Source organism: Penaeus japonicus, unplaced genomic scaffold (genome assembly GCF_977035675.1).
Source record: "Penaeus japonicus unplaced genomic scaffold, GWHDUDI00000001_assembly GWHDUDI00000025, whole genome shotgun sequence".
Classification (NCBI taxonomy): domain Eukaryota; kingdom Metazoa; phylum Arthropoda; class Malacostraca; order Decapoda; family Penaeidae; genus Penaeus; species Penaeus japonicus.
In genome coordinates, this window is record NW_028234427.1 from 21,428,464 (window position 1) to 21,440,963 (window position 12,500).

At 45.5% G+C, this 12,500-nt stretch overlaps 1 protein-coding gene across 2 annotated transcripts in view; it reads right to left on the bottom strand.

Moving 5' to 3' along the window:
* The window catches only part of LOC122256320 (uncharacterized), a 58,197-nt gene that overhangs the window by 2,511 nt on the left and 43,186 nt on the right, over positions 1-12,500 (bottom strand). For both annotated transcript variants that reach the window (XM_043020918.2, XM_086551460.1), the window contains exons 4-13: positions 9,341-9,558; positions 6,658-6,845; positions 6,195-6,309; positions 4,960-5,131; positions 3,350-3,569; positions 1,468-3,092; positions 938-1,118; positions 661-804; positions 390-552; positions 1-159 (exon numbers count right to left, since the gene is read on the bottom strand). The exon at positions 1-159 is cut by the window's left edge and continues 7 nt beyond it. In XM_043020918.2, coding sequence (XP_042876852.2) covers positions 1-159; positions 390-552; positions 661-804; positions 938-1,118; positions 1,468-3,092; positions 3,350-3,569; positions 4,960-5,131; positions 6,195-6,309; positions 6,658-6,845; positions 9,341-9,558 — 3,185 coding nt within the window. The remainder of the gene's footprint in view (positions 160-389; positions 553-660; positions 805-937; positions 1,119-1,467; positions 3,093-3,349; positions 3,570-4,959; positions 5,132-6,194; positions 6,310-6,657; positions 6,846-9,340; positions 9,559-12,500) is intronic.

Here is a 12,500-nt window from a genome sequence, read left to right on the forward strand (position 1 = left end):
CAGGGTTAAAGAAAGTTTCTCTGAGCTGGACGCCCACGTGAGTCTCCCTGAAAGTGGAGTCCATGCGCTGCATAGTCCGCCGGATGAGCGAATGGCCGAAGCGGAAGGCAGCCGTTGCGAACTCGTTGAGGATTCCTGGGTTACAGTTGGCGTCGTACTCTGCAAGGGAAGGAGGGGGGGGGGTAAGGCTTTTGTGGACTGGCCTGCTTGGAAAGGTACAGTTGTATTGCTTCTGTGTCATTCTCTTGTTCTGAATATGTAGAATAGATGATTTGTCAAAACGACAGTATTTACTGATATAGAACTAAAAGATGACATGAATGCATATGGTATTCGTTAGTGGACCTCAATTTGCATGTATATGCACAGTTATGAATAACACAACCAACCTGTATAGTATCCTTCCGGCTTCAGCCTCAGAGAGTAGAGCTGCATGGCATTCCATCCCAGGACGCGCGGCAAGAACTCGTTATACACAACATGTTGCCACTGCGCAGTAACGATTCTTCTCGCCTCCTGGTAAAGTCGCTCGTCGTCCCAGTGGGGATTAACCTGCGGGGAAGGGTCGTTGATTACATGATTCTAGCCATGCACAGAAAGGCCCTTGACACAATAACCGAATATTCAGATACAAGATTACAGAAAATCAACGTAACTTACCCTTGCCAGCCCATCGGCAATGCGATTGTGTTCCCTCATCCAGACGGTGTGGACAACAGCCAGGCCAGGTTGCTCGGACGACCTCGAATCGCCAGCCCTGAAGCAGCGGCCGGAATCTGCCTTGCATTCAGGGTTGCCAGTCTCCTGCACAGGGCGAAGGTTGAGACAGGATTGTGAACGAGTTTCAACGGAAATTTACAGAAATTTAGTGAATGTACGTGTTACAAAATTCGTCAACTGAAGGATTATTTTCTATATCAGGAATCAGCTCAGATACCTGTGGCAGAAGAGGCTTGCCGCGGATAGGATGATTGGTGACATTGAGATGGCCGTTTTGGCTGCCCCGCAGCTCGCGTGCCTCGCAGAGCTCCTGGCCGTAGATGTGCGACGCGTCCAGGAAGGCCGTGTTTTGGTTGATCTGCTCACGAGGGCCAAGGGTCTGCTGGCCTGGGAGGGATCTGAAGGAAATCGCAACAGCTCGTTTATTATATTGCTGCTCTTTAGGATTCACTCAGAGCAGACATATATCTCAAACAATATCTGTTTGTGGGAGGATGGTCATGCATACATATGTTCATATTACCGTGATACATTTAGGGAAGAGAGATGGACGAACAATGAATGTTAATCAAATGATTTTTTATAAGAATTATTTACTCTAATAACCTGACAAAATTAAAGAACATATCATTGGAAGAATGATTAACCCGCTTTTGATCAACCCACATCGTCCTTATTGAGACAAAGTAATACCTACTGAAACATCAGGTGAACAAAAAACAATAGTTGTTTTAGCGCTAAAATTACCTGGTGAAGGCGATGCAGAAGGGGCGTCCGGACGAGATGTTGACAGAAGGATAGTAGGGGTCATTGTCGGGAACAGGGATGGGCAGACACTCGGGATGGACCCGTTGTTGCGATTCACAATCCCGGCAGTCCAAGATGGAGTTCTGGAATCCCTTGTTGACTGGCGTGAATGTGATGTCGTGATCCAAGAACTGTCCGAACTGCATGACCATGAGAGTGTAGCGTGCATGGAGATGCGAGATGTCGTTGTGGATGGTAGTGGAAATAGTTCGAGGGGAAGGAAGGCTGCTGCCAGTCACAGAGCGGGTTCGAGATGCCGAGATGCCATCGTCGTAGCCAGCGGGAAGCATCCGGGCAAAGACGGTATTGGAGCGGCCGAAGTCAGGACGACGGAGGTTATTGCAGTGGCCACTGATGGTCCTGAAGGGATGACGGGCGTCACATGACCGGTGCTCTTCAGTCTCGCGGCACTGACGGATAAGAGGCGCTGGGGGGACTAACCCAGAGATATCCACAGATGGCAAGTTCAAGTCTAGAGAATCGAATTCATTACCAAGGCCTTGGATCTGTCGTCGCACCCTTCTGTCATGCATGATAGTCATGAGCTCTTGGCTGGTAGCTTCAAGGAGAACTGAAGTGTTGGCGAGGATAAGCGAAGTGGGGTTAGGCTTGTTGTTGGCATAAGCAGAGCCTACTGGGGATTTGGAGCCTGCCACAAGACCCTTCTCGAAGATACGTTTCTCCATCTGCCGCCGCTTCTCCACGACTTGTTTTCCTTTCGCCACGACGCTGTGGAGGATGTCCTCTGCCAGCACCACTTTGCCACGAGTCTTCCAGGCTCCCAAGTCCATGGAGTCCAGGTCAGTGCAAGGGACTGGGGCATTAAGGAACTGGTCGCGGGCTAGGAAGGCTGAGCGGGGGACACCGTCCAGTCCAGGAACGTTATCACACACTAGACGTGCCATCGTGCTTTTGCGGATCTCAAAGAGCTGCTCCTTGCTGAAGGCGGCCGGTGGAATGTCATTCTCGTACCAGTACCTGTCAGTCTGCCTCAGTACCTTGAACTGCAAGGCCAGCAGGCACGCTGCGGTGGGGCCCACCAAGGCACCGTCCAAAGGCCGCTCAGAGATAACCCCAGTGAAGAGATCGATGTCGGCGACATCGGCAAAAAGGGAGCGAAGTCGAGCGATCTGATCATGGTCCATTACGTCTGACAGGTCGTCAAAGCTGCGTGCAGGTCGTCTGCTGCAGAGTGGGCGCCATACCACGTAGGGAGGAAGCCCATGGTCACGCCCATTCTGGACTGCTCGGGCCACAAGATCAATGCCGCCCAAGTATCCTCTCACAGAAGAGCTTACTGCGGGGTCGAAGGTGAGGGCGTTGGAGGCGACCATCCCCTTGACGAGCTGCTCGTAGGCGTTGGGCTTATACAAGATGGACATGTTGAGAGCAGTCATGGCCAGAGGAAGCTGTTCATGGCCAAAGGGAAGGAAGTCGGGCAGCAGCGTCAGGACGAGCCTCAACACAGATGTTGCTACGGAGTTGAAAACGCCGGGCTCAATGGTAATGTCGTAGCCGTGGTAGAAGCCATTTGCCAGCGGAGTTAATTCGTTCTCTTCGACAACCTGCAATGCAAATCAACGAAAATCATCTACACGGTTGGGTTATATATTGAAAACATTTTACATATATTTTCTACGAATAATAAATAATAAAGTATGAAACTAACAACTGATTAATCCATTAAAGTCTAAATTCCAGAATGCTGCTTCAACATAATAAAGTATGTATGGTGGATCTTCAGTCATTTTATCAACGAATACGTGTTAAACATTTAAGCCTCCCATCTACTCTAATTTTCCTTTGCACTCGGATTTCTCACCTGCATGCCTAACAGCGTGGGCAGGAATTCCTTGTAAGTGATATGCTGGAGCTGTGCTGACACGATAGCGCGAGTCTCCTCGAAGACGGTGTCGTCGCCCCACTGCGGGTTGAGTTCGGAGAGCGTGGACGCGATGCGGTTGTGCTCGTGTACGAGGAGCGTCTGAAGGGCAGCCAGGCCGGCGTGGGTGTTGAGCCGGAGGTCGCCTCCCAGGAAGCACCTGAAAGCCACAGTTAAAATGGAATATTCATTTTATCTATTTCATGACAGAAATGACTAAGTTACAGAATAAAGAATACATATACAACGAATGATTTCTATATTCATGTATCTAGAAAGGAAAATATTTAGAGTAATACATGCATTCGCGTATATCCTAATAGGCAATGTCTACGAACATCAAGGTAAGTTCTACACATGTCAAAATGTCCATGACATATGAGGCAAACAACAAAGCCCGCCCCATCTTCAAATCAACTTGCAGCCAAGCGAGGCGCAAGGCAAATGTTACGGTAAAGGGAGAACAGGGAAGGCGGGAGGAGAGTTGCACACATCAACACATGTTGTAACGCCGTGACTGGCAAAAAGGAATAAAACTACGACACTCGGTGAAGGGCGATAAGAATGCACTCCTCGGTTAGGTTTTGCAACTGCTAATTCTGATCTGCCTTTCTGTTGACTTTCATCAGGATATTTATAAACACGAACGGGTGTGAGTCTGGATGTAAATATGCTTTATGAAAATATCTAACATCTCTCCATCTAAAAATCTGTTCAATACATACAGACATAAATATACATAGACACACACGCGCGTGCGCGCACACACACACATATTATATATATATATATATATATATATATATATATATATATATATATATATATATATATGTATCTGTATCTGTATTTGTATCTGTATGAATGAATGAATGAATGAATGAATGAATAAATATAGATAGATAGACGTAGATATATAGATATATAAATATGAATGTGAATAACATATATAAATATATATATATATATATATATATATATATATATATATATATATATATATATACATACATATATTTAGATACATAAGAATACATATACAAATAAACATACACACACACACACACATATATATGTATGTATATATGTATATGTATATATATATATACATATATATATATACATATAAATATACATATACATATATACAAACACACACAAACACATACACACTTCTGTAAGTAAATACTGTATACTTTATATATGTCTAACATTTGTGTTTGTCATGCCCTGCACAAGTCAGATGTCTAAGTAAACGAAACTATTGCAAACGTAAGCGACTTTCCCAGACATATGGCGCATATCTTGGAGGCTGACGCTACTCCTGGGCCTGGCTTGCGAAACTAATTATGACATTGCTGGCATATGACGAATTATTACTATAGCATTTAGCTAAAACTATGGGTAGATGCGGCAAAAAAAAAAATAAAAAAAAAAAAGAAAAAAAAAAGAATCATGACTATTGTTTCAAAATACCGATCTTTCTGCTCTCATTTGCCTTTCCCTTCTGTTTACCATTATCATTGTTCCATAAAAAAAAGAAGTCTTACATCATAGCGTCTTTGCATGTGTGGGACGTAGCACGAGGAAGCAGCCAGTCAGCTTGTGTCTTGAGATGACCGTTCTCGAAAAGTCTAAGGGCATCGCTCTCCCTCTTCGAAGATCCATAGATGGCGGACCCATCCAAGAAAGAGGTGGCGCCGTTCAGCTGTTCGCGAACACCTGTGGATGTGGAAGTTTTTTAATACGTTATTTTAGAGCTAGAATTTTGAAATGTAACATAATGTGCCAAATAAATACGTCTTGATTTTACTTATTCATTCAAACAGTTATATAAATTCATGGATAGATTAGTTTGCCTCCGCAAAGATCAGTCCATCATTCCATATCCAATAAACCAAATTCAAAATTAAGACCTAGTAATCTCATCCATTCACAGACAGATATATATAAAGCCAATCAGGGTCTTAGCGGTCCAACCAATCATGGCCTCAACCCAATCATGGCCTCAACCCAATCATGGCCTCAACCCAATCATGGCCTCAACCCAATCATGGCCTCAACCCAATCATGGCCTCAACCCAATCATGGCCTCAACCCAATCATGGCCTCAACCCAATCATGGCCTCAACCCAATCATGGCCTCAACCCAATCATGGCCTCAACCCAATCATGGCCTCAACCCAATCATGGCCTCAACCCAATCATGGCCTCAACCCAATCATGGCCTCAACCCAATCATGGCCTCAACCCAATCATGGCCTCAACCCAATCATGGCCTCAACCCAATCATGGCCTCAACCTAATCATGGCCTCAACCCAATCATGGCCTCAACCCAATCATGGCCTCAACCCAATCATGGCCTTAACCCAATCATGGCCTCAACCCGCCCAGTCCGAATTCCAACAACTTTCGGAAACGTCCTAAAAAGAATCTAGCGTAACGTCCACGCTATCAAAGTCTAAGCTAAGGTGTGAAAATATTACAATGTATGTTAACACCAACCCGCGGTCGCTTCCGCAGGGAATAATGCAAGTCATTGCAACAACTACAATAATCTTGTGGTCACTATACTCTTTGCTTCTTCTTTCATTTAGAGATGATGTTGATGTTCAATAAAAGGCAGATAACAAATAACCAACACTGATGATAACTGCAACGATCCTCGTGAGGACGTTAACGTGAACTGGGAAGGGTTTCCTATTTACTCCCACTGCGCTGAGCTCGGCCTCCTGCAAGAGCAAAAGGACTCCGAAAAGCTCGCGCTGGACGCTGGACACTTACCGAGGGCGCAGTCGGTGGTGGTGGCGGGGGCGGAGCGGGCATATTCGACGCACTGCCCGCTCGACACGATGGGCAGGCACTCTGGGTGGGGCTCGGACACTCCACAGCAACGAAGCTGGACAAAAAGAAGCATAGATCCACATGAAAACGCTAAAGACGGAATATAAGCTTGTGTTTACACCCGTATTAAAAATTTGTCATGCTAACTTAGTTGTTATCTAAACTTGGATTCCTCCGAGCTTTCTAAAACCAACATCTGATAGCGAGGGTGAAAGTATTTCCGTAGACTCAGGACCTTCGTTTAGTTGTGTGTGCATCAATTCCGATTTGATTCTTGTTAAAAAACACGAAACAGAATAAATGGAGAAATAGAGAAAAGTGTCCGAGAGCAAGACATTCTGACCGACGAGGACTGTCAGGCAGTCACTTGGTTTGTCAGCCTCGGCGAGCCGCCGACACTCACCCTCTCTCCGCGGACGCCCTCTGCCACGACGGTGCGGGAGAGGTCGTGGGCGATGTGCTGGCCCCAGACCGAGGCCAGGAGTGACACATGGGCGTGGGTGTGGACATTCCCGGAGTGGGCGGCCTCAGAGACGCGGGCGGCTGACGGGAGGGGCGTGCCAGCCAGGGAGGCGCGAGGAGAGGAAACACCTGGAAAATAGGGTTATTTAGTCGGTGGTTATGATAATCTATTAATTATGTTTTTATGTTGTTGGTTCATTATATGTGACGAAGAGAAAAGGGAGGGCGGAAGTGTGATAAGACGGAAAAAGCAAGAAGAGAGGAGAAGAGGAGAGGAGAGGAGAGGAGAGGAGAGGAGAGGAGAGGAGAGGAGAGGAGAGGAGAGGAGAGGAGAGGAGAGGAGAGGAGAGGAGAGGAGAGGAGAGGAGAGGAGAGAAAAGAGGAGAGGAGAGAAAAGAGGAGAGGAGAGAAGAGGAGAGGAGAGAAAAGAGGAGAGGAGAGAAAAGAGAAGAGAAGAGAAGAGGAAAGGAGAGATGAGAAGAGAGGAGAGTGCGTGTGTGTGAAAAAAGCACACACACACTGCCTAATCCAGATGAAAGCGAGAGGAGGAATTCCGTTAACATATACACGTGGGAAGAGGGAGCCTCCCCCCCCCTCCAGGTGAATGGTAGGGTGGGTGGGTAGAGGAGGAGGGTGGGAGGGCGAGGGGGCGGCGCTGTTCCACTCGGCAGACTGCCAGTAATGATGTAATTGGTAGTTGCTCAAGGATGGTACTTGGAGGGAACGTGGCTGTGCTCCGGTGATCACCCTGGCCGGACAGAAGGCACTCTGTTTCACGCTCGCGGCTCTCTCGCTGGCCAAGTTGTCAGTTTGTCCAGAGAGCGACTCATACTCAGCTTTGCTGAAATGTATCTCAAGTGTCCCTCGAACTGCGCTCCCATATTTTGGTATCTTTATCAGAAAGACACTAATGTGATCATCTGGGAGGAAGAGCAGTCTGCTTGGTGAAATATGCCATTCGTAGACTTACAAAAGGTGCGATGGTCGATTGCCTCCACATGAATGCGCATACAAGGCCGTTCTCCTCGTGCGCTCTTCATGACCGTTTCCTCGCAATTACGGCTTGTTTCACAACATCGCGACGTTTTTCTCATCGTATAATCCGAAGAAGTTGGGAAATGCTTTACTTTTTTGCGGATAATTGGAGTTTTGGGACCCGTGATTAGCAATTTCGTGTATTTATTTTTGAATCATGACGTCTTATGTATACAGACAATAAGGAGGGTGTTGGATATTTTCACATATTTGTGTGTGGCCTCTTGACTTCTTTGCTTCATTCTAAGAGGGAGCTTTTTGACTTTTTCATTCATTCATTTTTAGCAGCATTATGTAAGTACGTGGGTTCCGATACGCGAGCCAAAAATATACAAGCATGGGGAATACAAGGTGGTTCACTAAGCCAGTTACTCGAGACTACATGTAACTAATTGCAGACTAAATTATCAACATGTGCCACCAAAAACACACCTTATAGTAAAAGGGATGGAATTACGACCGTGACAACAATGTCCACAGAACATAAAAAACAACAACTAAAAGCGTCAACACCATTATGGCCAAAAGAAAAAAAAAGCATGGCTGAAGCATATTGGGTAACTTTAAATATGGATACCATTCAGGACCTTAGTACGTGAAAACAATAGGAGAATTTGACTGTGCGAGAAGACGTCGAAAGAGAGAGCGAGAACAGACGCACAGCTGCAAGAAAAAATGCCGGAGACACGAAAGCAAAAATAAATCATAATGAAACTGATATAGATAGATTAGAACGGAGAATCGCAATGCCGCAAAACACAAGCAAACTCTGGGGTCTGTTACGACACTCGGCCGTCCTCACGACGTGGATTACTGCAAGAAGTCAGCTGGAAACCGTCGCCAAACTTGACGCCTTTTGCCACTGACGACGCAAGTAGCAGCGGCTGCCCTGTGATAGGCAGCAGAGAATACTGCGACAGTATTAATCGATAAGTAAATTGGCCATGGTTTTGACAGTGCCGTATGACGTCACCTCACCGGCAATTGAAATAGCGAGAGCAATTGAGCGCGTCCAATGGACGAAATGGTGACGGTCTCAGTGACAGCCGAGACAGTGAGAGGGAAACCATGTAGGTGACAGTGAGAGCATGAACGACAGCGAGAGTGTTGGCAACCACCGTGATGATTTGCTAGTCACGGAGGGGTGGGTGGGGGTGCCTTGAGGCAAGGGGGATATGGGAGGGTCGGGGGAGGGGGGTCAGCAGACACGCTACACGGTCAGCAAATGGCCTCTGGGCTGCTCACCCTACAACAATTAAGAGTCTCGGGTCTTTTACGTTTATAATATGCGCTGGGAAGCAACGTGACGTTATGTTCAGATATAAATTTATGATGTGAAGGGCTGATGATGCAAGAAGGGACACCAAGGTTAAAAGCCTTCACATAAATCATAAAAGACTGATCAAAGACCATGATAAATAAGGATTCGTCTGAAATTAGAAATGAAAATGGATTTTACAAGGTGAGAGACGTAACCGAGGGAAGAAAGGGACGGTTTGTTTCAGAGGGAGGAAGAGCACCCACAGAAAACAAAAAATGTGTGTGGGGGGGGGGGGGGGGGGAGAGCGAAACATCAGCAGCCAACTTACCGTCAGCATACCAAGCCGGGAGCAGTCTGAGGTAGGGCGTGTTGGCCGCGCCCCACCGCGGCTGGTCGGGGTTGTTGCAGGTGCCGTCGGCGGTGCGGTACCTGGAGGGCGGGCAGGACGACGGGGGCAGCGGCGTCGGGCAGGACTCGGCCAGGACGGTCATCATGGTGTCCAGTTGGGGCAACACGAGGGACACCTGCCCCACCGTCAGGTTGTGTCTGCGAGGACAAAGGGACAGCGGTTAGGCGCGTGGGGGGGAAACGAGCAATAGGGGAAAGGGGAAGGAAAGTGACAAGTCCGGTAAGAATGATGACACTAACTTGGAAGTGCTTTGAAAGGGCCATCATTTGCTGTTAGTTTTAATCTACTCGCCTCTCTTTATTTGTTCTCCTCCTAAGCCTTCCCTTGTCTACTCACATTTACTCAATCTGGCCAAAATCGATAATAATATCCGACACCTTCAATATTTCTAAAAAAACTATTCGTCCATTACTCTTTCCCACTAATCTAGTCTTAATCTATCCTCATCTATCTTAAAATGATAATGAAAAAGATTATACAAAACAGTAACAACTAATTTATCATAACAATAATCATCCCATAAACTAACAGCTAAAATTCCAATTTACAACACACACGCAAAACAAACAAAAACCGAGAAATGACACCCCTACATCCCCGAGGCCAGAGTCGAACTGTGGGCTTTCCAGCGCTGCGGGAGAACGTGTCTCGGCCCTCGACATGTTCCAACTGCGGTGCTAGTGAACTGCCATTGGGGAAGATATTGAAATTCGGTATCTTTTTACCTTCAGATTATAGGATCAAACTATTCATTACTTTATCAGAGAATGCTGTGACAACTTCGCTGTCGCTGTTAATTTCACAGGCTTATCAAAATCTATTGAAGTGGTACCCGGCCGACCCGGACATAAATTATTACAACGATCCGTCCGCAGTTTTTCATGCAGCCCTGCCTCGAAACCTATTAACCTACTATCCAATAAAATCATGATAATAGATTAACAAAACCACAGACCTCTGCCTTCATCGGAGGAATGAAAATGTTAACAACAACAGCAACACTAGTCATGACAGTAATAATAACAGCAGACTCGACAAAGGCAAGGAATGACGAAAGGCTGTGTGATCTTACCCCATAATATCAAACTCCCTTTTGCAACTTCAGTATATACTGTTTAATATACGTTCCTACGTCGTTTTGTTGAGGAAACGAACTGAAGAAAAGAAACATGAGATAGAAAAAGGGAAACGATTAAGTTACTTCACAGTTATAAAATGATTATCAGTATATTAGAAAGTTTCACGGGTGCAAAAGGTAAAGTGATAATTAACTAATAATATTGGCACTACGGTCAGAGTTCGTTGCCACAGCCATGTTGAAGTTGCTCTTTGTCTACCGTTGATTTCCACCTCTAAACCTTGGCAGAAATTATAAGTATAATCTTAATGTACATTTAAAAATCATTTAAATTTGAATTCTTATATGTAGAGATACATGCATTCTAACATACATACATACATACATACATACACACACACACACACACACACGCACACACTTATATACTTACATACAGTGACTAGGTCACTCTTCACCATCGTGTATTCCTAACAAAGAAAATAATAATAACCAACAAAAGATAAGCGCCGCGCGCAACCGCTCTCAATGTCCACGATTTCCTCGAACGGAAATCGAGGAATCTCACAATGACATTAGGAGAAGAGAAAGAGAGAGGAGAAGAAGAAAAAAGGGAGGTCTAGCGGGTGACTTGCGCAATGGAGCAGAGGAGGTGAGAGGAGGATGCAGAGATAACGGGCACCAGATAAAGCGGAATGTTGAAGCGATAAGAAAACGACAGTTACTCTTGATAAATATATGGAATCTCTTCCCGCGCAGAAGACACGACAGGTATGAGATGAAGGGAAGCAGCGGCGAGTATCATCGCAAGGGAAAATACCACAAAAGGAAAAAAAAGAAAGAATCCAATGGCCTAAACACGAGGCCGAATTGAGGGGGAAGGGGAGGGGGGGGAGAAGCTACGAATACAAACTCAGAAGTACAAATAATAAGCGGTAGATGACTTTCAAGACGGGTAGATGAGTAGATAACAAGCGACTGAAAGCAGCAGTGACAGCATGACAAGCAGGCGAACGCATGACTCGACAAATGACATGCAATCCAGTCGAAGGTCTTTCGGTATTTATCATAAAGGACGGAAGTTGTGCATGTTCACGCCGCATGCATGACAAAAGGGAGAATGGGAGGAGGAAGAGGAGGGAAGCACAAGAGGAAAGGGGAAGTGGGGAATTCGAAAAGAGGAGGAAGGAGAGGCAAAACTGGAGAGAGGGAGGGATAAGAAAAAATATAGGGAATAAGGTAGAAGAAAATGAGACGATGACGGAAGGAAATTGGGGAAAGATAGAGAAGATAGGAGGCGTATAGATAGGAGGAAAAGAACAGAGGGAGGTTGGAGGGAGGAATGCAACACTGATGGACAAAACTGGAGAAACGAGGAGGGGGGGGGGGGACGAATGAAAATGTTAACCTCTAGAACTGTCTTTGTAGCTGTAGAGGATTGATTCCCTGGAGCATTTTCGCTGTTTCAATTTTGGCTTAACCAGTAGCTCCGGACAGTGAGTGATCATCATGATGGAAGAGAAAAGCATTGAGAGAAAACGCATTGCTCAGAAGTAAGGCAAGAACATATTGCAAAAAAAATACAACACAAGACTTTAAAAAATAGTTAACACTTTAATGTCATGTAATACAAATTTATAATATTACTTCTAATACAAGAATGCACACAAAAGCAACTTCCACACACGTAAATGTAAAAGAGGAAGACAGCTAACTTCCGTGGAAATCGGTCTAGCAACAGCTGCAATGAGTGCAATAGAAAGAGAGGAGGAGAAAGAGTTTGGAGCAATACGTGAGGGCTGGATTACGGGGACGTGAAGAAACACCCACGAGGTTTTATCTGCAATTTGTAGAAAGTTTCAGATTTATTTCACGTTTTGAAACTGAACGCTCATACAACCACCGTACTTTAGCTCTATAGCATCTAAAACAAAACTGCTCGTCTAAAACTAGCTGGAACCGCTTCCCAAACTTTAGAAACATAAAAAGAAACATTTGGCA